The following is a 22,873-nucleotide window of genomic DNA, read 5'->3' on the forward strand; positions in this document are numbered from 1 at the left end:
CCGCTGGGATGGGCTAATCGCTTGAACAGATTCTTGTTCAGGAAGTACGTCATGTATGCAGTGCATAGAAATATCGTGAAGTTCAGAGTGTGATGCATGATGGGACTGCGCATTATTAAACCAATGACAGTGCATGATAAGTTTGCCCATCCCAGCGCCTTTGGTTAAAGCAAGGCGTTGGGGACGAGCGAAGTGCAAACAAAGCTTACAGAAACACATGGCAAGTTTAGCACGACCTGCATGATGGGACTACGCATTATTAAAACAATGACAGTGCATGATAAGTTTGCCCATCCCAGCGCCTTTGGTTAACGCAAGGCGCTGGGGACGAGCAAAGTGCAAACACAGCTTACAGAAACACGTGGCAAGTTTAGCACGACCCTCACTACTTAGTATATGAAGTGATTCACTTACTCCAGAGGGAAATTGACGACTGTGTCCAGCTTGTCTCTCCAGAACCTTGTATACGAGAAGCGTTTTAGATGAACTACAAGGATCTTGGGTAGTCTCCACAAATCAAACTTTTTAGTAGCCTCTTGATGTTTTTTGCATTCGGGACAGTACCTGAAAGAGATCAAATGGAAATTGGTAAAACATTTATTAGATAACTGACTCTTTTTATCCTAGTAAAAAGTAAAGCCAATACGACTCATCAGAGGCCTGTGAGTATATCCAGTTTCCATGGCATTAAACCACTGATTCTATTCCTCCTGGACAGGATGTCAGTCCATCACAGATTACCCCCCAGCTCTCGCTGGAACCCATTTGTACTCATGGGTGGAGAGAGGCAATTATGATAAAGTGCCTTGCTCAAGGACACAAGTGTCTCAACTGACCAGGCAATGATTTGAACCCACAATCTGTAAATTACAGAACTTGAGTCCACCGCCCTAGACCGCTCGGCCATGACACTCCACTAACCTAGTGAGTTGATCTCTTAGTTGGTAAAGGTATTTATGAAATCATAATTATCCCCAACCCTTCCAATTCGCCCAACTCTTCATGGAGTTGGAGGACTCTGGAGTATTGTGTGGTCTCCCGTTCCAGTCGCTGGGACCGTAGCTCTACGTAGCTGTCCAAGCCACGAAGGCCTTGACTGAAGGCTAGAGTATTCCCGACTGTAGGCCAGCCGTCGATTTCACAAAACTCTTCCTAACTGCAGACTAATCTTAGGACTTATAGGACGAGTCCCAACCCTGCACTGCAGCATGCAGACCTTAGGATTAATCCTAAGTTAGGATGAGTTACTCGTCCTAACTCGAGATAAGACGAGTCCTAACTCGTGAAATCGACGGCAGGCATACCACTATTTAGTGCAGTCATGCTGGCGTGAAGTAACCATAGAGTGACAGCACAAAATTCCCTTGTAATGCAGAACCTCTGTGGGAACCCTTCAAGCTACAACTTCAACTTACCACGAGTCCTCTCTTTCCAGTGTTTCTTCAGTGATGAAGAGATTTATACAGTCACTCAGGTCAATCTGTTGCCTTCTTGACGTACTTTGGTAGTTCATACTTTCATGGATGTCATATGCCTAAAACATTAACACAGGAACCAAAGAGCACCCTTGATTAATGCCAGCAACAACCTCTCTCCATAATCTTCATGAAATTGCTTAGCAGAAAATACTGCTAAACAAACTTATTTGCTAAGCAAAAAAATGAGTTAAGCACCAGTTACATCAGTTTAAACTTAATGGAATGTTGGCTGGTAACCTGTTTTTGCTAAGCAAGACTTTTATGTGCTTAGCAAGTTTTTGTGCTTACAGGCTTTATGAAATTGGGCCCAGGTAATCAAAGCAAAAGTTAGTGTTCTGGTCAATATATGGATAGGGAAATATTTGTGTCAAAATAAGAGACAAATATTGTTTTCAATACGATCTGGGAAGGATCTAAGCTTGAAAATCACTGGTCTTACCTCAGACTCTTCATCACCGTAGAACTTATCCTTAGCTTTAGGGTACCAGTCTAAGGCAACATAGGAGCGATCTGCATTAAAAGAATATAAAGCGATGAATAATAATAAAAATAAGGAGCCTACAGCATTCCTGAAACCATCACAGCTCCTTAGGAGAAAGCACTGACAGCTAAATGGGTGCACACGTTGCACGTTGCATTGAGCACCTTATTGGTGGACACTTGCGCTTTATAAGACTCCAATATTAGTATTATTTGCACCACTGCCATCAATGAGGTGTATATATAAAAAGAAGAACAAATATGGCGTTCCATTTGAATTTTATTAGCGGATAAACCGTAGACACACATACACTCTCATATTCGGGTGTTTTCATATGTTTACAGGAGAAGACGGATGCTTTTCAGGGAATAAATACCGAAGCAGATGACCTTTTTCAAGGTATGCATCTCCTTCAAGCTGTCACCCCAATGTTTCAAGCTTTTGATAAAAGATGGTTGGGAAGATGTTGTTCAGTTAAGAAATATGGACGGCGGTGGAAAGAGCATGTCCCGGCCTTAGCGCCAAATTGAGGACAGCGGAGGAATCTTGAGCGTTTGATCCAGAGCATAGACATTGGGCCGTTGGACCAGCTCGTTCCAAAGGCTCTCCAAAGCGAACCTGCAGTGCCGGTGGATCCGGCTGTCGGAACCGAGACAGAGGGCGACAACGTAGACCCAGGCCCTTCAGGCAGATTCCTAAGAGTAGTTCAAAAGCCACAACTCCGCAGGATAACCCTTACCAACGATAAATGGGATCACTGGGTAGTCATTCTTGGGAGAAGTCTCAAAACTCAACTTTTGATCCAATTGCCGCTCAAGCAGCCAGGCGAACGCCTTGAATTTTTCGATGGCTCGACATCGATAGCAACCTGAGCCACTATCCGGTTCCCAAGGCGCCGAGCCCTATTGATGTTAGGGCGGGTAGAGTAACTCCCAAAAAGCAGTTTCTTAGATTTCAAGATCCAAACTTTTTTGTAGCCGGCACTTTGAACAATAATTTAAACGCCTGGGACGATGTTTTATCAGAATCTTCGAATAAGAAAGAGGTCCGCGGCTAGCTTCATCACGGAGTCAACTTGTTTGATTTCTTTAAGGGCGAGCCATTTAAGGGCAAGTTCCAGGGGAGATGTTTCAATTCAGCCTTTCCTTCAGAGATGTATTTCCTAAACGCACCGAATTGTCAGGAGTTTGTGCACTTTGTCAACGATACAATCACCAAGCGTTTAAAAGAAGGTTAAGTTTTGGTTTTGGGTTGGATACTATAGTTACACCCCCAGGTGTTTAAACACACTCACAGTCGAACCTTAAAATATGTGTTTAATTTTATCCATGAAGGTTCCAAACCTTTGGTCCCTCTGAGCTATATCGCCAAGTCAGTCAGGAAGGGCGGTCATTTCTCGGGGACAGACGATAGCCAAGGCTACAAGCAAGTTCTTCTGTCAAAAGAGTCAGCAACCTTTTGCGGTTTCGAATGGGCGGGTTTCTTTTTCACAGATACCAAACTACCCTTTGATTTCAAAATTAGTGCCGATGTATACACATCCATAAGCTCATGCCTTTCAACATGGCTTAGAAATAGAGGCATACATATTGGTTGAACTCTAGATCGTTATTAAATTCATTAGGCAAAGTAGTTAGCCAGAAAAAAACATTCCAAGTTTAGTTTGTTGGCCAGATAGATCCAGCAAGAGCAGCAAGAAGGTCATACTGCCCAGCCACTCTGCTCTTCCAACTGACATTTGTGATGTGCCAGCAACACCGAAGATAGATTTGTGTCTTCACTCTATGCTCAGCTCAAATCATGAGCTATTCAAATCAAAGCATAGCAGGGTAAAATTTTGTCACAATAACACTGAAACCAGATATTCGGCGGGCAGAACCACCAATGGATTGACTATGGCAAAGAGTATGCGCCAAGGGCACAGTATCCGCTATGATGACCAGGAAACAGGCGTGGTTGCCCAAATTGAAGAGAATCCAGTTGACGATACGTTGGGCCGGACAGTGAATTCGGTAACTTGTTGCATCAAGGAGGCATTTGTTATCCAAAAGCCACTTGGAGCAAATGAACACCGGCTTTTTTGCCTACAGAACAGTATTTGCAAATTTTTCTAAGATCAATTCTGGGTGTACCCACAGGGATTCAAATAGAATGCCGAGTACCCTTGATCCTTATATCTATGCGTTTATGGAGTGGTTTCTCTTTTGTTAAAGGTAGAAAAAGTAGCTCAGAGAATTGAAAAACAAATTGGATAGCCGCTCTTATGATTTACAGAAGGGCAGACTAGGAAGACTTTGGATGTCTTCTTACAAGCACACCACGAGAAGGGATACTATCGCAATCTCCGAAAAGGATCAGAAGCCCTTTTTGCACAAGTATGTGCTTCAGAGAAATTTGGCTTTCTTTCTTTTGCCTGTGGTGGGCACGCGACCCGAGCTGGTGACTTGGGAAGAGTAAGAGCCTGTGAGATAACAAAGATCGAAGGGGCGATTTTATCTTCAATCACACAATCGGCAAGACAGTAAGAGAAGGTGACTCTAGCTTGATCATAGTCCCGGAACAGGAGGGGAAATGAACCCAGCTGAATCAGTACAGGTTTTTTTTATTTAGCGAAACCGCACATGCTTGACCTAACTGATGGGTATTTTTTTCGCCCGTTGACATCAAATAAGAAGAGCCTGGCAAACAGGCCCTTTGTAGGCAATTGGCCTAAATCTTGTCTGAAAGTGTACTTTTCTGCATTGAGCGACCCCGAAGATCTCCTCCTGAGAGCCCACGATGGACCGTCAGGGGTCGCGATCACCTTGCAGTTCCTTGGCGCAACAGAAGAGGAAGTGATGGATCACGGCAGGTGGGCTTCACGGAAAACATTCAAGCACTACACTGAGGTTGAAAGACTGATGAAGTGGCAGCGAACTGTACAAATTCTGTCAAATGCTGTTGCTTCTTCCGAGGAGCAATCCATCGCTACCGACGCAGCAGGTCATTTCTACAGGCTGCTGAACTCTGCTTTTGGGGCTCAGAGAGCCTTCCGACCGCCCACTGCACAGTATATGCCCAAAATTTCAATTATTATTATGGGTTTTTATGTTCGTTTATGCCATCTCTCATCAAAGCTCACCACGCTTAATCACTCCTGTAAACTAACCTTCGAACAATTTGAAATAAAAGAGGGGAGATTCAGTGCCAACAAAGAGCAGAGATGATGTTTGGTTCTTGGACAAAAGTGTGAGAGGGTTGACCTTCATGTACACATGGTGTAAAGCTTAAGAAGAATTTGCAGTCTATTTAAAACCACTGGACACTATTGGTAATTGTCAAACACCAGTCTTCTCACTTGGTGTATCTCAACACATGCATAAAACAACAAACCTGTAAAATTTTGAGCTCAATTGGTCATCAAAGTTGCGAGATAATAATGAAAGAAAAACACCCTTGTGACACGAAGTTGTGTGCGTTTAGATGGTTGATTTCAAGACCTCAAGTTCTAAATCTGAGGTCTCAAAATCAAATTCATGGAAAATTACTTCTTTCTCGAAAACTATGTCACTTCAGAGGGAGCCGTTTCTCACAATGTTTTATACCATCAACATCTCCCCATTGCTCGTCACCAAGTAAGGTTTATGCTAATAATTATTTTGAGTAATTACCAATAGTATCCACTGCCTTTAAACAAAACATTTTGGATTTCCCTTAGAGCAAAACAAATCTGAAATTAGATTTAGGACATAATATTTTTTAATCTGCTATTACCTCTAAGATTCAAGTCATTATGCAAGATCCTACCCATCCACTTCATTCTTCAGTGGTTGTCAACAAATCAGGAAGAATTTGTCCTCCCCCCACCCGCACTAAGCGTTTCAGGATGTCATTCTTGCCTAATGCTTGCCACCTGTTCAACTCCAAATTCAAAAGATAATCCCCTGCTTCTCTCCGCTTACTGCTTTTCCTGGTTAGCTGGCATCACTGTCAATTTGTTTAGGCCTCATTTGTACTTAAGTTTTTAATTATTGTTCCTCTCTTGTGATTTTTTATGTTTTTTGACAACTCCCTTGTAATTTTTTTGATGGTTATAAATATCTATATCTCAGTGTGTTTTGTTCCATTTATATTTTTATACCTGTAGTTTATGTTTATATATGTTTTAATTTTGTAATTTTTATCATTGATGCAAACTAAAAGGCAATTTTAATGTTTTTAACGTGATGTGTATAATAAATTGAATTGAACTGAATTGAATTGAAGAATATCTTGTTCTCAAACCACACACTTGGGCCAAATTTTACAAGTAAAGTAGAAATTATGATATTTCTACGTTTTATGTTCCAAGGAACTTCTTGAAGCAGCATCCTCAAAGCTCGAGAGGTAGATAAATAGATCTTCATTCCTTTACATTTGAAGAACTTATTGGCTACTTCTTCGCAAGGCAGACACACGAAAAGTCTGAAGTCTTAAAACTACCTATAAAGAAAAAATTATGCATGTTTGCCTCAAACGAGGCTAAAAGCCACTCTTGGAATGGGGCTACAAGAAGAAAAAACATTTAATGTGGAAAGAACTCGGGGGAGCAGAAGGTAGTAGTTGAAATTCCTCCCTACATTTTGCAATAAACGAGCACCTACTTGTGAATTTGATAGGGTTGCCATCATCCTTGAGTTTGGCCAGCACTGCACTACCATAGGAGTTAACCAGCGTCATACCAAACAGCGTTGATCCCTTCTTGTCCTCTTTCTTCTCGTTGTTAAGGTTACCGCATCTTCCGTTCTCTTCAGCGCCATTGTTCTCCTGAGAGTCAGAATCAGAGTCCATGTCCGTTTCTGGATGGACGGATCAAAACAAAATTGTTAGTCACAAGGCAGATTCTTTACGCTATTGGTAATCAGCATCCCATAAGCGGTAGTTGTTGTTATATTAAAGCCATTATACACTTTCGGAACAGAAACAAAAATAAAAGTTCACAGATTTACAAATAACTTACAGGGTTTACAGAAGGTAATGGTAAAAGACCTCTCTTGAAATATTATTCCATGAAACGCTTTACTTTTTGAGAAAACATTAAAACAATTTGCAATTCTTGACATCGAGAATTAGTGATTCATAGTAAACACCTGACATGACACGGCGAAACGTGTGGAAACAAGGGTGGGTTTTCCCGTTATTTTCTCCCGACTCCGATGACCGATTGAGCCTAAATTTCCACATGTTTGTTATTTTATATATAAGTTGTGATACACGAAGTGTGGGCCTTTGGACAACACTGCTTACCGAAAGTGTCCAATGGCTTTAAGTCATCTCAATCAAGTTTTAAAACAATGTGTAAATAAAGATTTCAAAGCGCAGTTCCTTGTCACAAGATAATTTTGTTAACAGGCAACTTAGATACAGCTAAATTGAAAATCAATTAGTCAAATTTCTTGCATCTTGGAATATTGCAGATAATTTAGTATCCTTAAGTTACTTGTAAAGTACTGGTATGACCTTGATAATTAGCAAGCTTTCAGATTAAAAGTAGTCAATTACATGGAGTCATCCACTTTGTTTAGGAGGGGGTTTAATATTTGTGTGGGAAGGACGAGTTTCTTTAAAATGGTTTGCTATAACTTAAAACTATTTGTTATTCGTCTTGTAGTTGATATTTACCTCCATTTTCTATGATTTCATTGCCATCATTGTCATCCTTCAGCCAGTTTTCGTTTTCAGGTATACTAACGTATCTCCTGCAAAGATAATATGTTAGTCTGAGAGCACAAACTTAGGAAAATACAGCAGATATTCACCCAGATATTTAAGTGAAATCAGACCATACCTCCATAACCAGAATCCATAACTTTTGGTGTTTGACTTTTGATACAGCGAGGAAGGATCTTAGGTAATTAAAGGCAGTGGACACTATTGCTAATTACTCAAAATAATTATTCGCATAAAACCTTACTTGGTAACGAGTAATGGGGAGAGGTTGATAGTATAAAACATTGTGAGAAACTGCTCCCTCTGAAGTAACATAGTTTTTGAGAAATAAGTAATTTTCCACGAATTTGATTTTGAGACCTCAGAATTAGATGTTGAGGTCCCGTTCTTCCATTATTATCTCGCAACTTTGACGAAAAATTGATCTAAAATTTTCACAGGTTTGTTATTTTGTGCATATGTTGAGTTACACCAAGTGAAAAGATGGTATTTGACAATTACCAACAGTGTCCAGTGTCTTTAATCTAGGGAGCAGGCAAGTGAGTTGGTAGTGAAAAAAAATGGGGAATATTATTATTGGTTGTATAGTTTGTATGGAGTGAGATACCATAACAGCATGGTATCTGGCACACTTTTTTACCCGAAAGTTAGATTTGCAGAGAAGGGAAAGAAAAAAAGCAGAAATTTCACCCCTTTAGGATTAAGGAAGCTTTTAAAGCGTCCACTTTTTATCTCACAAATCATTTCAAATTATATTCCAAAAGATTACACTATCAATCACAAAGAAATCTGGATTTACTAAAAAAAAAAAAAGGTGGAGCAGATAATTTTTCCCACAAACACATGACAAAAGAACAAATTTAGGAGCAGAAAAATTTTCCCACAAAAGAACAAATTTATGACACCATAAATTTTCTTTGCAGAACCCTAACTGTAACAGTAACACAAATTCTTAGTAACTAAAACAATCCAGATATAAATCTGAGAAGTTTAATCAATTGGTTACTTACGACATCTTGTTGAGAATGAGTCTGTAGAGTTCTTGAAATGCTATATTCTTGCGAGGGACTGGTACCAGCATAGGCTGACCAAACAGATTGTAACTGTTTTGACTGTAGCTGTACGATGAACTCTTTGAGCTACAGAAAGACCATACAATGTAAGAGAGAAGATGTTAGTTGTGTTTCCTTTTTAAATCTTTAACAAGGGTTCTCAACAGGATTTTCCCCTGCTGTGGGACATCCTGGATCCAAATTTTGGAAGTTTAGCCTAAGCACGCTCAAGTGGAACAAGGTCCTCAGAAGTGTTTTACTTGGCATTCATAAATACCTCAGACAGTTTTGCTATTCCTAGTGGCGGAGAGCACGTCACGTGGGTGTGTATAAACCTTTGTTTATGACCGGTAAAAAGTGTTAATTCATGGGCATGACACGCAACCTTGCACCTGTTCTTTAAAGACAGTTTCTTCATTCCTATTGGTCGAGAGTAACGGCTGAAACAGTTGTACCACATCACGCGATACGCGCGACGCGCACAGCATTCCCTTATAAGGAGTTGTTTACCCCGAGGGTGGCGGAGAACTTTATTATTTCATAGCTGGAGGGGTGTTGTGTTGAAAGAAATCATTTAACAATTATAATTTTTGCATTTATTTTACTTTTTGACCAAAAAGTGATGATGTTTTTGACCGAAAAGGTGTTTATGAATGGGAATCAAAGTGTGTTAAATCGGTTTCCAACTAGAGGTTAAAACCCGCCGAGGCCTGGTTCTATATAATTTACCTCGACTTCGTCTCGGTAAAATTATCAAGAACCAGGCCTCGTTGGGATTAAACCACTAGTTGAAAACCTCTTCACCACACATTGATTCCCTTATTTATCCAAAGTTTTAAATCCCCAAATGATAACTCCGAGTTAATGTTATTAACATTGATACCCTTACATTGTACTAAATTCTGCCGTCTCAGCACGTTTGACGTCTTGTATGATAGGCATTGCAGTTACATGTGCACATTCTGTCAAAAAGTTTGGCAATAAAAATGTACACAAAGGAATTGACCCCAAAACAATAAGCCTTTTCGAGGTATGGCGGACGTGATACGCCACGTCACATGCCGCAACTGATGCCACGCTCACCATGTTGGTGGTCATTAGGTTTACGTGTAAATGCAGCGGCGCCTAAAATGCGCACTTCACTGAATAACACACGTTCTATTTCTACGGTCAATACGCACAAATTTACCACAACTTTACAGTGTTGTAGCATTGTGTCCGCCATACCTCAAAAAGGCTTATGGAAATGGTAGGTGCCCATTTAACAGAGGTGTATTCTGCATCTGCAATGGTTGATGACTAACCTTTTTTCTCTGAGGTATACAGGCAGTATGACGTACTCAGGATCATCTGCTACATTGACAGGAACTTCATAACTGCATCAAAGTAGAAAAAAAAAAAATAACTAGTTCACATAACCCAGTAATACAATGCACACTATGATTTGCAGGGGTGAGAGTCAGTTCTGATAAAAACATCTGAAGCTGGGATATACATCTTATCAGGTACATTCAAATTCTGGCAATTCTACCTTTTGATAACCCCTGGGCCCAATTTCATAGAGCTGCTTAGCACAAAAATTTGCTTAGCATGAAATTTCTTCCTTGATAAAAACAGGATTTCCAACCAAATTTCCAATTGTTGCAGTTTGCTTGTTACTGATATTCAGCTGTTGTTTGCTTATCCTGAAAGTCACATGCAAATTTTGTTGGTAATCCTGTTTTTATCAAGGCAAAAATTTCATGCTAAGCAAATTTTTGTGCTTAGCAGCTCTATGAAATTGGGCACTGGAGTTGTACATTCAAATGAACTTTTGAGTGCTACAGAAAAAGAGCACTAACTTTATTTGGGGAAAAAAACATGGGTTTTGTGGACTAGGCCAACTTTAAAAAAGAGGCTGAATTCAGATAAAAGTCTGGAATTAGGAGCAGGAAAAAACAGGGATTCAGAGAGACTATCACGAATTGTTGCGATGAATTTTATTAAAAACATACAGTCCTACAGATCAAAGATTGATGATTTTTGATCGCCCCAACGCAAGAATAAAATACAATTTCTTGTGATTGATCAGCCTTGATTGCGATACATATTAGGCGGCACAGGCTGTATACTCCACAGGGAGATGGTTTAAGGAATGATTTAAGGCCCAGTGACCAGGGGTAATAATGTTGATGCGCCATGAGCATCACTGCTATATAAGAAGCCACTATTTGTATTATTATTATTAATTAATAATTCAAAGCATGTTTTTCATTTCCTTTGAGAAAAGAAACTTTATTGGAAGAGATGTAGATACAGTTAAATCATTGGATCACTAGGTGGCAGCAGATTTACCTAGAACCGCTTAAGCAGACAATGGTACTTAACAATTTCTGCTGAGCAAGTATAAGCAGAATATCATTTAAAAATTGTTACATCAGTGCAAAAACTGTTTTTGAGGCATTTCATTGTGAGGTATCAATGTATAAAGCAAGACCTAGTTCCCAAATAACAAAATCTACAAAGTAGATATACACAAACCGAATATACATGCAAAATCGTTGTATCTCATTTTGCAAAATTTTCATCATTTCTCTGTGTATGTGTTTGTGTGTAAGTCCTGGCTGTTTTAAAGCTATTAGACACTTTCGGTAAACAGTATTGTCCAAAGGCCCACACTTCGTGTATCACAACTAATATAAAAAATAACAAAACTGTGAAAATTTAGGCTCAATCGGTCATCGGAGTCGGGAGAAAATAACAGGGAAAACCCACCCTTGTTGTCATGACATGTGTTTAAAACAAATCTGTAATTCTCGATAACGAGAATTGATCATTGTTTTAATGTAAAGCATTTCATGGAATAATATTTCAAGAGAAGTCTTTCACTATTACCTTCTGTAAACCCTGTAAGTTATTTGTAAATCTGTGAACTTTTTTCTTTTTTTCCTGTGCCGAAAGTGTATAATGGCTTTAAGCGCGGTACAACGTTTTACCAATGTTCACATCACTGCTGAATGAATCTAGCAAGATGAAGAAACTTAGAGCAATCAAGAACAAGAAAGGATGAATACTCACACATAAATATCATCTTTATCTGTAATATTCTTGATGCGATCATTGGGTGGAAATACTATGTGGAAACGGTGGTTGTATACATCAGTTACAACCATCTGCAAGGAAACAGCAAAGAGTGCAAATCAATCTAATCACGACACAAATGCAAGGGAAGCTTGAATGTCTCCTATAAAGACTGCTTATCTCGACAGCTACCACATAAACTGCCTCCGAATCATACTTGGAATAACACCTCTCGACAGGGTTACTGACACCACGTTGTACAACATCAGCCACCAAGGTGCATTAACTCAGACCATCCAAAAACGGCAACTCAGACGGTTTGGACACATCCTACGAAAACCTACCAACGAGCCACTCAACATCTATGCTCTGTACTCCCCATCGCATGGCAGACGCAAACAAGGTTGTCAGCGCCTGCTGTACCTTGAGTACATCGGAAGATTAGTCTCCCTGGATTTTCTGCTCCTCCCCGCTTGAGATTTGGAGAATAGAACAAGACAGGAGAGAATGGGAAAAGCTTGTGTCCGCCTGCTGTGCAGCCGACTGATGATGATGATGATACAAAGACTCAAAGACAACAGAAAATGACATATTGGGCGTTTTCGTTGCTGAGCGGTCTATCGCACTGGACTCAAGCTCTAGTGTTTCTGATCAGCAAAGTGTAGGTACACGTCTACACACTGAAGTGCTTTGTCCTTGAATGGGTCATCTAGCCAGAAGGTTAATGTATTGAAGTCTGCTCATACAGGGTCTGCCTTTAACTTTGTTTAGTGACTCGTCAGCAGGACCAGTTAGCTTGTCATTTTTACAAGTCTGTCGGCTTTTTCAATAATCTTTCAAATACTATAAGAATGCGTTTTAACACAGAAATAGTCAGATGGACCATTTGGAGAGAATTCTGACTGCGGTGTTTTAAATGACATTTGGCCAGCGAGCCACTGTTTAAAAGACATATCCTACGGAAGTGGCTTTACCTTGTCTGGAGAGATCTTGGTAACTTTAGACACGGCTTTGCAGATGTCGTACACCATACCCAATTTGGGAACGACAACCTTCATCTGAAATAGACAAAAAGACAAAAAGAACAGGGTTGAGATCAAGTACAGTCTTCGGACAGTCTTCGGACAGTCTTCAGACAGTCTTCGGACAGTCTTCGGACAGTCTTCGGACAGTCTTCGGACAGTCTTCGGACAGTCTTCGGACAGTCTTCGAACAATGTACTCAAACTACTGGAGAAGTGACTTACCTGCTTTTAATCAATTAGTTTCTATAAACATATTTTTATACTAATACAATTCTAAAAGTTTGATGTGTTTGTAGTTGCTGGGCACCTCTGAAAAAACCGTGTTTCACCAGAGGTTTCCCCAGAGTAAATAAGAAACAAACAAAATTACAAAATACCTCACATGGTTGCAACCCCCAAACCTACTAATTTCTTACATGTACGTCCTACACTATGCAAAGCTTCAAGTCTCTTTAATTGTCCCTCTGCATGTAGTACACTTATTCTTATTTGGCTAAGGTCATAGTTTGGTTACCTCACAGAATTTGTTTTCATGGTTCCTATCTGAATCATACTTGTTATAAAGATGGCAATGCTAGTAACAGGGGTGAGAGTCATTACTAACGAAAAAGTCTGAAACTTGGATACAAATTTAAAGGTGTGTTGAAATGATGCCATTTCTACCATTTGGTAACCCCTGGGGTTTTAGATTCCCAGGAGCTTTTGGAAACAGTATCCAAAGCACTAGAGAAGTAGACCAATGAGCAGGATTTCTTTAATTGTGGAAACAAATATTGTCTGCTTTTCTTCACCAGGCCGACATAAAGAGTCTGAATTCAGCCAAAAGTCTGAACAATCTCATCCCTGTAGTAAGCATCCAGCGAAATCATTTCGTCTGAGGTGCCCCCATTGTTTGATTTCTGAGGGTTGGTGCCCATTCGCAAATGCTTCAACTTACTTGCTGTGGCCGACACTTGGGATCAAGTCGGATCAGGACAATCTCCATCGATCTCTCCTTCTTGATTGGCAATGGTAAGCTGAGGAAGCAGAAGGGGTCAAAGGTCACTGACACCTTGCTGCATTCAGGACACACCAGAGTAGACTTGAACTGACCGTGGAAGAGATCCACGATGATAGAGTCATTGCGCCGCCGATGGTTCGCCCACGCCTCCTTGGCAACAAGCTGGACAGTCAAGATCAAATTCAAGATTCATTGTAAGAGGTTCAGCGTTCAGGGTCAATTTCTTTTTCATCAAATAATTCTCCACTAGACCCCTTGCACATGCAGCAATCGCCGAAATCAGATTGGTGATTGTTGAAATTGTATTTTTGCTGGTAATCTTATTTTGTTAAAGCCATTATACACATTCGGTAAACAGTATTGTCCAAGTCCCACACTTTGTGTACCACAACTAATATATAAAATAACAAACCTGTGAAAATTTAGGCTCAATCGGTCATCAGAGTCGGGAGAAAATAACGGGAAAACCCACTCTTGTTTCCGCGCGTTTCGCCGTGTCATGACATGTGTTTAAAATAAATCCGTAATTCTCGCTATCGAGAATTGATATTGTTTGAATGTTTTCTCAAAAAGTAAAGCATTTCATGGAACAATATTTCAAGAGACGTCTTTCACCATTACCTTCTGTAAACCCTGTTAATGATTTGTAAATCTGTGAACTTTTTTCTTTTTTGTCTGTACCGAAAGTGTATAATGGCTTTAAGCATTATATTATTGGGCTTAGTTTCTTGTGTTTAGGCACCTCTATCAAATGTGCCAGATTTCTTGGTGCTGCTTCAGACAGAATTGTGCAATTACAGCCCATAGCATCACACATTTTGCAGGGTGCCGTTTATGCACAATTCTGTAAAAACAGCACGAATTTGGGCCCAGTTCACAAACATACTGAACCTCCCCCTTCCACATATGGTTAGACTACACACTGTATTATATCCCCAACTATTTAAGGCAAGCACACCCTACAAATTGGATGATTCAACCCAATCTTAATATTTGAATATTTGAATACAGCCATAATCGTCAAGTATAGCCCTCATAACACAGAGACTGTCTGCCCTTGTGATGTAATCTCTCTTTTTTAAACCCACATTATTTTACACTGTAGGTTTTTCCTCATCAAATATACTTTTTTAATGATAGTTACTTTACCTCATCTGGTCTACCATTGCTCTCTTTCATCTCGATGTAAGGCTTCTTTTGGATCCTGTTCAGGTCTTCATGAAGTCCATCCAGCAAGAAAGCCAACAGCTCTTGGGAATCCTGCTGCTGGAACCCAGAGAATTGAGGCGCAAATCGTCCCACTTGCATCTGTGTACACAATAATATCTAACGTTGCTGGCGAATATTTGTGAACACCCTTAAGGCCGGTTTATAGTCGGTCGCGCGATGGTCGCGCGATGGAAATCTTGCGCGCAATCCTAAGACTGAGGCCTAAAAACCGTATCTTTTTATGATCGCGCGTCAAGATTTCTGACACCCGACCATCGCGCGACCGACTATAACTCGGCCTTTAGAGTGTGACTCTGGCATTAACCGACTTGACCTTCCAGCAATCATGGAGTGAACAGACCACTGGAAAGCCATTGTAAGAAATACCCAAATTATCTCGATTTGATGATGGTAAGAGAGAACCAAGGGGTAAAATGTCACTATTTTAAAAACCTACAAATGTTTACAGCAGAAAAGATGTGAGCAGTTTAGTCAATTTCAAACAAAATCATATTATAACAGATCAGGGCCCCTTAACATGCTTAAGCAAGAAAAGAAGCTTAGCTCATAGTTGTGCAATGGAGGAAGGAAGAGAATGAGTTTGAACGAGCTTTATATCAAAGACACAGACTCTCTTTCCGCGGTCGTGAAACAGCTGTGGGTAAACAAAGCGCGAATTTTGCAGAGGGCCCAAGCCAGACACAAGCCGCTTTGCATTGTGGGAAGATGGGGGGAACAACGGCGCATGATTTATGAAGCATTTCTGACAAAATATCAATTTAAACTGCCTTATAATCAAAATGCTCCACATCGCTCCACCAAACTGAATATACGAACGGACAAAGGAAACCATCACGTACACGATCCCCTAATTGAGTTTTCAGGAAAGGTTGGCGAAAGCCCCTAAAATCACACAAAAATAATCCCATATTTCTCATAATATTTCCTTCGTCAAGAGAGACATATCCCCGTTTCTTGCCACAGAAAAAAATTTGGATTGCGACGATCAAACCATATAAAGATTCAGCTTGTTTTGTAGAATTACATGGAAAACGTGACGCACGTAAACAATCTAAACACAGCTACTGCACATGAGTATTTATGTATGTTGGTGTGTTCGAATTTAGTAACTCCAGTGAAATGTCATCGCTCGATTCTCGCTGTGTGAGAGTAGCTCGGCAAGAAACATGTGATCAAAGCATACAGCTTTACGGCTTTGTAACAAAGGTTCGTGAATACCCTTACGGGCCGTTCGAACTCCTCTTCCTTCCTCCATGTTTGTGCTTCCTAGAACAAGGTTACCAACCAAAAAGCCATGTCACATATACCGTCTGTAACTGGTTTCCTGATCAATTCAAGTAAGCAACAAATTATAGCCCAATATTTTCTGCTGAAACAGCTGTATGAAATTGGCTCTTGGACTGATTTGTGAAAACAAGCCCTCGTACAACTACTCTGAAGGGGCAAACCCCCTCTCACTTTGCAACAGAGCACTTCGATATGAAAGCCTTACCATCAATATGAATATTTGTAAGGAACAGCCATGCCAAAACCTAGGGCACCAAGGCCGAGACTATGTGCATTGGAGGCCCTAGCCTTGACTTAATGTACATCCTAGGCCTGCAATGGATTTCATTTGTTACCGTTCATTCAAAGGGCACCAAGGCCGAGACTATGTGCATTGGAGGCCCTAGCCTTGACTCAATGTACATCCTAGGCCTGCAATGGATTTCATTTGTTACCGTTCATTCAAAGGGCACCAAGGCTGAGACTATGTGCATTGGAGGCCCTAGCCTTGACTCAATGTACATCCTAGGCCTGCAATGGATTTCATTTGTTACCGTTCATTCAAAGGGCACCAAGGCCGAGACTATGTGCATTGGAGGCCCTAGCCTTGACTCAACGTACATCCTAGGCCTGCAATGGATTTCATTTGTTACCGTTCACTCAAAGGGCACCAAGGCCGAGACTATGTGCATTGGAGGCCCTAGCCTTGACTCAACGTACATCCTAGGCCTGCAATGGATTTCATTTGTTACCGTTCACTCAAAGGGCACCAAGGCCGAGACTATGTGCATTGGAGGCCCTAGCCTTGACTCAATGTACATCCTAGGCCTGCAATGGATTTCATTTGTTACCGTTCATTCAAAGGGCACCAAGGCCGAGACTATGTGCATTGGAGGCCCTAGCCTTGACTCAATGTACATCCTAGGCCTGCAATGGATTTCATTTGTTACCGTTCATTCAAAGGGCACCAAGGCCGAGACTATGTGCATTGGAGGCCCTAGCCTTGACTCAATGTACATCCTAGGCCTGCAATGGATTTCATTTGTTACCGTTCATTCAAAGGGCACCAAGGCTGAGACTATGTGCATTGGAGGCCCTAGCCTTGAAGGCCTCAACGTACATCCTAGGCCTGCAATGGATTTCATTTGTTACCGTTCACTCAAAGGGCACCAAGGCCGAGACTATGTGCATTGGAGGCCCTAGCCTTGACTCAATGTACATCCTAGGCCTGCAATGGATTTCATTTGTTACCGTTCATTCAAAGGGCACCAAGGCCGAGACTATGTGCATTGGAGGCCCTAGCCTTGACTCAATGTACATCCTAGGTCTGCAATGGATTTCATTTGTTACCGTTCATTCAAAGGGCACCAAGGCCGAGACTATGTGCATTGGAGGCCCTAGCCTTGACTCAATGTACATCCTAGGCCTGCAATGGATTTCATTTGTTACCGTTCATTCAAAGGGCACCAAGGCTGAGACTATGTGCATTGGAGGCCCTAGCCTTGACTCAATGTACATCCTAGGCCTGCAATGGATTTCACCGTTGTTACCGTTCATTCAAAGGGCACCAAGGCGAGACTATGTGCATTGGAGGCCCTAGCCTTGACTCAATGTACATCCTAGACCTGCAATGGATTTCATTTGTTACCATTCACTCAAAGGGCACCAAGGCTGAGACTATGTGCATTGGAGGCCCTAGCCTTGACTCAATGTACATCCTAGGCCTGCAATGGATTTCATTTGTTACCGTTCATTCAAAGGGCACCAAGGCCGAGACTATGTGCATTGGAGGCCCTAGCCTTGACTCAATGTACATCCTAGGCCTGCAATGGATTTCATTTGTTACCGTTCATTCAAAGGGCACCAAGGCCGAGACTATGTGCATTGGAGGCCCTAGCCTTGAAGGCCTCAACGTACATCCTAGGCCTGCAATGGATTTCATTTGTTACCGTTCACTCAAAGGGCACCAAGGCCGAGACTATGTGCATTGGAGGCCCTAGCCTTGACTCAATGTACATCCTAGGCCTGCAATGGATTTCATTTGTTACCGTTCATTCAAAGGGCACCAAGGCCGAGACTATGTGCATTGGAGGCCCTAGCCTTGACTCAATGTACATCCTAGGCCTGCAATGGATTTCATTTGTTACCGTTCATTCAAAGGGCACCAAGGCCGAGACTATGTGCATTGGAGGCCCTAGCCTTGACTCAATGTACATCCTAGGCCTGCAATGGATTTCATTTGTTACCGTTCATTCAAAGGGCACCAAGGCTGAGACTATGTGCATTGGAGGCCCTAGCCTTGACTCAATGTACATCCTAGGCCTGCAATGGATTTCACCGTTGTTACCGTTCATTCAAAGGGCACCAAGGCGAGACTATGTGCATTGGAGGCCCTAGCCTTGACTCAATGTACATCCTAGACCTGCAATGGATTTCATTTGTTACCATTCACTCAAAGGGCACCAAGGCTGAGACTATGTGCATTGGAGGCCCTAGCCTTGACTCAATGTACATCCTAGGCCTGCAATGGATTTCATTTGTTACCGTTCATTCAAAGGGCACCAAGGCCGAGACTATGTGCATTGGAGGCCCTAGCCTTGACTCAATGTACATCCTAGGCCTGCAATGGATTTCATTTGTTACCGTTCATTCAAAGGGCACCAAGGCCGAGACTATGTGCATTGGAGGCCCTAGCCTTGACTCAACGTACATCCTAGGTCTGCAATGGATTTCATTTGTTACCATTCACTCAAAGGGCACCAAGGCGAGACTATGTGCATTGGAGGCCCTAGCCTTGACTCAATGTACATCCTAGGCCTGCAATGGATTTCATTTGTTACCGTTCATTCAAAGGGCACCAAGGCCGAGACTATGTGCATTGGAGGCCCTAGCCTTGACTCAATGTACATCCTAGGCCTGCAATGGATTTCACCGTTGTTACCGTTCATTCAAAAAGTGCCGAACATTTCAAAGCCTCTTACCTTAAAGTTTCTAGGCACTGTGTATGAATACGACCCTGACCACATTTGTTTAATAAGATCGGCATAGGATTTGGCTATCTCTCCATGCATTCCCAATGGGTTATTGAAGTTCATCTCTTTCTTGTAAGATTCACCTGAAATGAATCAAAGTTTTTGGTTTAAAGACACTGGACACTATTGGTAATTGTCAACGACCAGTCTTCTCACTTGGTGTATCTTAACATATGCATAAAATAAATTAACCTGTGAAAATTTGAGCTCAATTGGTCTTCGAAGTTGCGAGATAATACTGAAAGAAAAAAACACCCTTGTCACATGTAGTTGTGTGCTTTCAGATGCTTGATTTCAAGACCTCAAAGTCTTATTCTGAGGTCTCAAAATCAAATTTGTGGAAAATTACTTCTTCCTCAAAAAACTATGTTACTCCAGAGGGAGCTCACAATGTTTTATACTATCAACCTCTCCCCATTACTTGTTACCAAGTAAGTTTTTATGCTACAAATTATTTTGATTAATTACCAATACTGTCCAATGCCTTAAACCAAGTACAAAAACAAAGGCCTCTTGCTTTGACAGTCTCCAAACAAAGAGTATGTTGATGCATTGTCCACTATAGACAGTCTTGTAATTTTGTGCAGTCAAAAAAAATACTTCTACAAAATGCATGAACGTCTTAGTGTGGATCATTTTATTCTAACTTTAAAAGACCTTTCCAACTATATTCATTTAGTAACAAAAGCTTTTTCAATATAGCCAAAAGTGCCCAATTTGAAAGCAATGTGTCCCTTTACAGTAAAATTGCATCCAAAGTCAACAACCATAAGAACCCCGTACCAGAAACTCCATCTTCAAAATGGTTAATAATCTTTAAGCAAAGAGTTAAGATCCAACATGCTTATAGTGCACAGTCACAATCATGGGTACACATTTTTTCATTTCCATCTCATGAACAACAGTTTGAAAACCACTGATGAAGCAGTTACCTCAATGTTAGTGATATATCAAATAACATTCACTGTGCCAATAATGATTAAAAAAGTGTTTGAGTTGGTCAAATACAAGATCTGCAAAGAGTACCTCAATATTTATCTGTTGTTCAATTGGTGTCCTCAGAAGAAAAAGTATACCCATGATTGTGACTGTGTACTTAACCATAAGCTGTGTCAGGGTAAAGGCCCGGTCACACAGGCCCTGATATTGAGAACGAAAACGATAAAAATGCACACCCTCAATAGACCCATCCAGTAGGCTCCGCCCACGACGCACGTGTGAGCAAAAACACGTGGGGCTCTCCAATGCCTTTCTGCACAACTCTGCCGCGCCCGCCAAGCATACGCGCACGCATGTTTACGTTCTCGTTATCGGGCCTGTGTGACCAGGCCTTTAGGCTACACAGTATACAATACACATTACTTACTAAGAAAGTATTCAGACAGTAGTGGTACGTTACTCATACACTGTAATGCTGAGTTCATGAAGCATGTGTTGCCGAGATTGCTCAGTCCACAGAGACCAGGCTGAAGGCCAGATCGGCTACTACCATTGTTGTAATCATAATTGCTAGAGCTACTGTAGCTGGAGTAGGAGTTACCGCTGTACGAGCTATATGTGGATGGGGAGCTGGTTCATTAGGAAAACCAAAGATACAAACATGTTAAAAAGCACATAGTGGAAGAAAAAGACAAAGAAAAAAAGACTGGTCACCAGGCCAGTGCCCAGACAAAAGTAGTGTGAGCATCAGGGACAAAACGAAAACATATTGTGCTCTGATGTAAACAGCTTGATTCAAATTGACGAGTAATCCACCACAAGGGAAACTGATTGAGTATTTATGAATAAATTTTTGGGTGAAAAAAAATAAAAATACTAGCGCAGGATGTTAGCCTAGATAGGACCTATTGAGTTTACAAGTTGGTGTTTTACTAACTGAGGTATATAGTCCTATATTAGTCATCTACATGTATGTAGGGAGATCCAATATATGGCTACAGCTCAGCTGGGCAATTAAACTCACAATCGGACCAGCCTGGGGGTCCTGTGTTTTTTAACTAAATAATAAGCGTCCTCATTCAGTAATATCGTCTCTTTGTGCTTGTTCAACTCATTTTTATTTTAGTCTTGTAAATATTAAATTCTGGTCTAGCACTAATGTTGAGCTACAAGCCCTGGGTCCAATTTCATGGCTCTGCTTACCGTAAGCACAGAATCGGCGCTTACGAAAGCAGGGAATTCTGTGCTTACGACAAGCGTATTTCACGGGTAAGCGGCGAATCTTGGCTTCTGCGCGTGCTTACTTCAGGTACTAGGCACTCTACGCTTACAAGGCTAGCGCAGAAATTCGGCGCTTTCGCGTAAGCGGGGAATCGTGATCGTAAGCACAGAATTTGGCGGTAAGCAGAGCCACTAAATTGGGCCCTGTAGTCTTTTTGGTCCCCCCCCCCACATTGTCTTGTTAATAAACATGAGCACACCAAGTCTCAATCTTTCCTGATACATTAGGTGAAAACGGTTTTCTGCCACAAAAGTTTTCCTTTCTACTAGACACTTTGAATGGACCAATCCTACCTTCTTGATGAAGTGGAGCTGGAGATATATTTGCTTGAGTCTTTGGTACTGCTATAACTGGATGTGGTGGGGACTTGTCGAGGCCAGTTACCGTCCTCATTCTTCTGCTCGATCACCAAAACCTACCAGTGAGTAAAATTCCACATGTCATCAACTCATATCAACTGTTACATTGGCACACTGGTCTAGTGGTTAAGCCATCTGGTCTGAAATGCTGGAGTTGTTGATTTGTTCTAATCCCACCCATGTAACATCCCGTGGAATTTTGTATACAATTGCTTGTCAAACATTGGCGTGGGGTAACACCAACAATCTGTTTTAATCCCTGGTGCAGTTATGTCATCTAATCAAACTATTGAACATTTTAGCAGACACTTACTTGCATAATATTAGCACATACTGTATGCAACCAGAATATGTCCCCAAAACACACAGTAACAATGGTGTGCTTACAAAACACAAATAAGAAAACTGCTTGGCACACTACATTTTTAAAGACACTGGACACTATTGGTTATTGTCAAAGTCCAGTCTTCTCACTTGGTTTATCTCAACATGCATAAAATAAAAAACCTGTGAACATTTGAAAGAAAAAACACCCTTGTCACACAAAGTTGTGTGCTTTCGAGACCTCAAAATCTAATTCTGAGGTCTCAAAATCAAATTCATTGAAAAACTTCTTTCTCGAAAACTACGCTACTTGAGTGGGAGCCGATTCTCACTAAGTGTTTTTACCTGTCCCTGATAGAGTCCTGCATCTTGCACAGTGTTCTCTTTCTTACTGAGGTGTTCATATGTATTACTCATGTACTTATTCCATAGTCTTGTCTCTCGATCCTCACTGATGTTAAACTGCTTCTTCATTTCTTTCTCGATGGTTTCTGGAATCAAAATATTAAGCAAGACTAGTTAATTATTGGAGTGAAGGTATTACAAGTAGTACTGTCCTACTAGATAGCCTTTCGCACGGGGGGGGGGGGGGGGGGGGGGGGAATTAGGAATGGACTTGTCCCTTTACAGCGATGTGTCCCAATTTATCTGGATTCCC

At 41.2% G+C, this 22,873-nt stretch overlaps 1 protein-coding gene across 1 annotated transcript in view; it reads right to left on the bottom strand.

Moving 5' to 3' along the window:
• Nucleotides 1-22,873, bottom strand: part of LOC117306792 (ubiquitin carboxyl-terminal hydrolase 15-like) — a 35,613-nt gene that overhangs the window by 6,387 nt on the left and 6,353 nt on the right. Inside the window, exons 4-18 of the mRNA XM_033791304.1 lie at nucleotides 22,561-22,706; nucleotides 21,826-21,947; nucleotides 20,678-20,880; nucleotides 19,261-19,394; nucleotides 14,933-15,091; nucleotides 13,721-13,945; nucleotides 12,734-12,817; nucleotides 11,757-11,851; nucleotides 10,004-10,075; nucleotides 8,658-8,786; nucleotides 7,600-7,676; nucleotides 6,582-6,776; nucleotides 1,918-1,988; nucleotides 1,416-1,534; nucleotides 415-564 (exon numbers count right to left, since the gene is read on the bottom strand). Coding sequence (XP_033647195.1) covers nucleotides 415-564; nucleotides 1,416-1,534; nucleotides 1,918-1,988; nucleotides 6,582-6,776; nucleotides 7,600-7,676; nucleotides 8,658-8,786; nucleotides 10,004-10,075; nucleotides 11,757-11,851; nucleotides 12,734-12,817; nucleotides 13,721-13,945; nucleotides 14,933-15,091; nucleotides 19,261-19,394; nucleotides 20,678-20,880; nucleotides 21,826-21,947; nucleotides 22,561-22,706 — 1,981 coding nt within the window. The remainder of the gene's footprint in view (nucleotides 1-414; nucleotides 565-1,415; nucleotides 1,535-1,917; nucleotides 1,989-6,581; nucleotides 6,777-7,599; nucleotides 7,677-8,657; nucleotides 8,787-10,003; nucleotides 10,076-11,756; nucleotides 11,852-12,733; nucleotides 12,818-13,720; nucleotides 13,946-14,932; nucleotides 15,092-19,260; nucleotides 19,395-20,677; nucleotides 20,881-21,825; nucleotides 21,948-22,560; nucleotides 22,707-22,873) is intronic.

The sequence above is a fragment of the Asterias rubens genome, chromosome 2 (assembly GCF_902459465.1).
Source record: "Asterias rubens chromosome 2, eAstRub1.3, whole genome shotgun sequence".
Classification (NCBI taxonomy): domain Eukaryota; kingdom Metazoa; phylum Echinodermata; class Asteroidea; order Forcipulatida; family Asteriidae; genus Asterias; species Asterias rubens.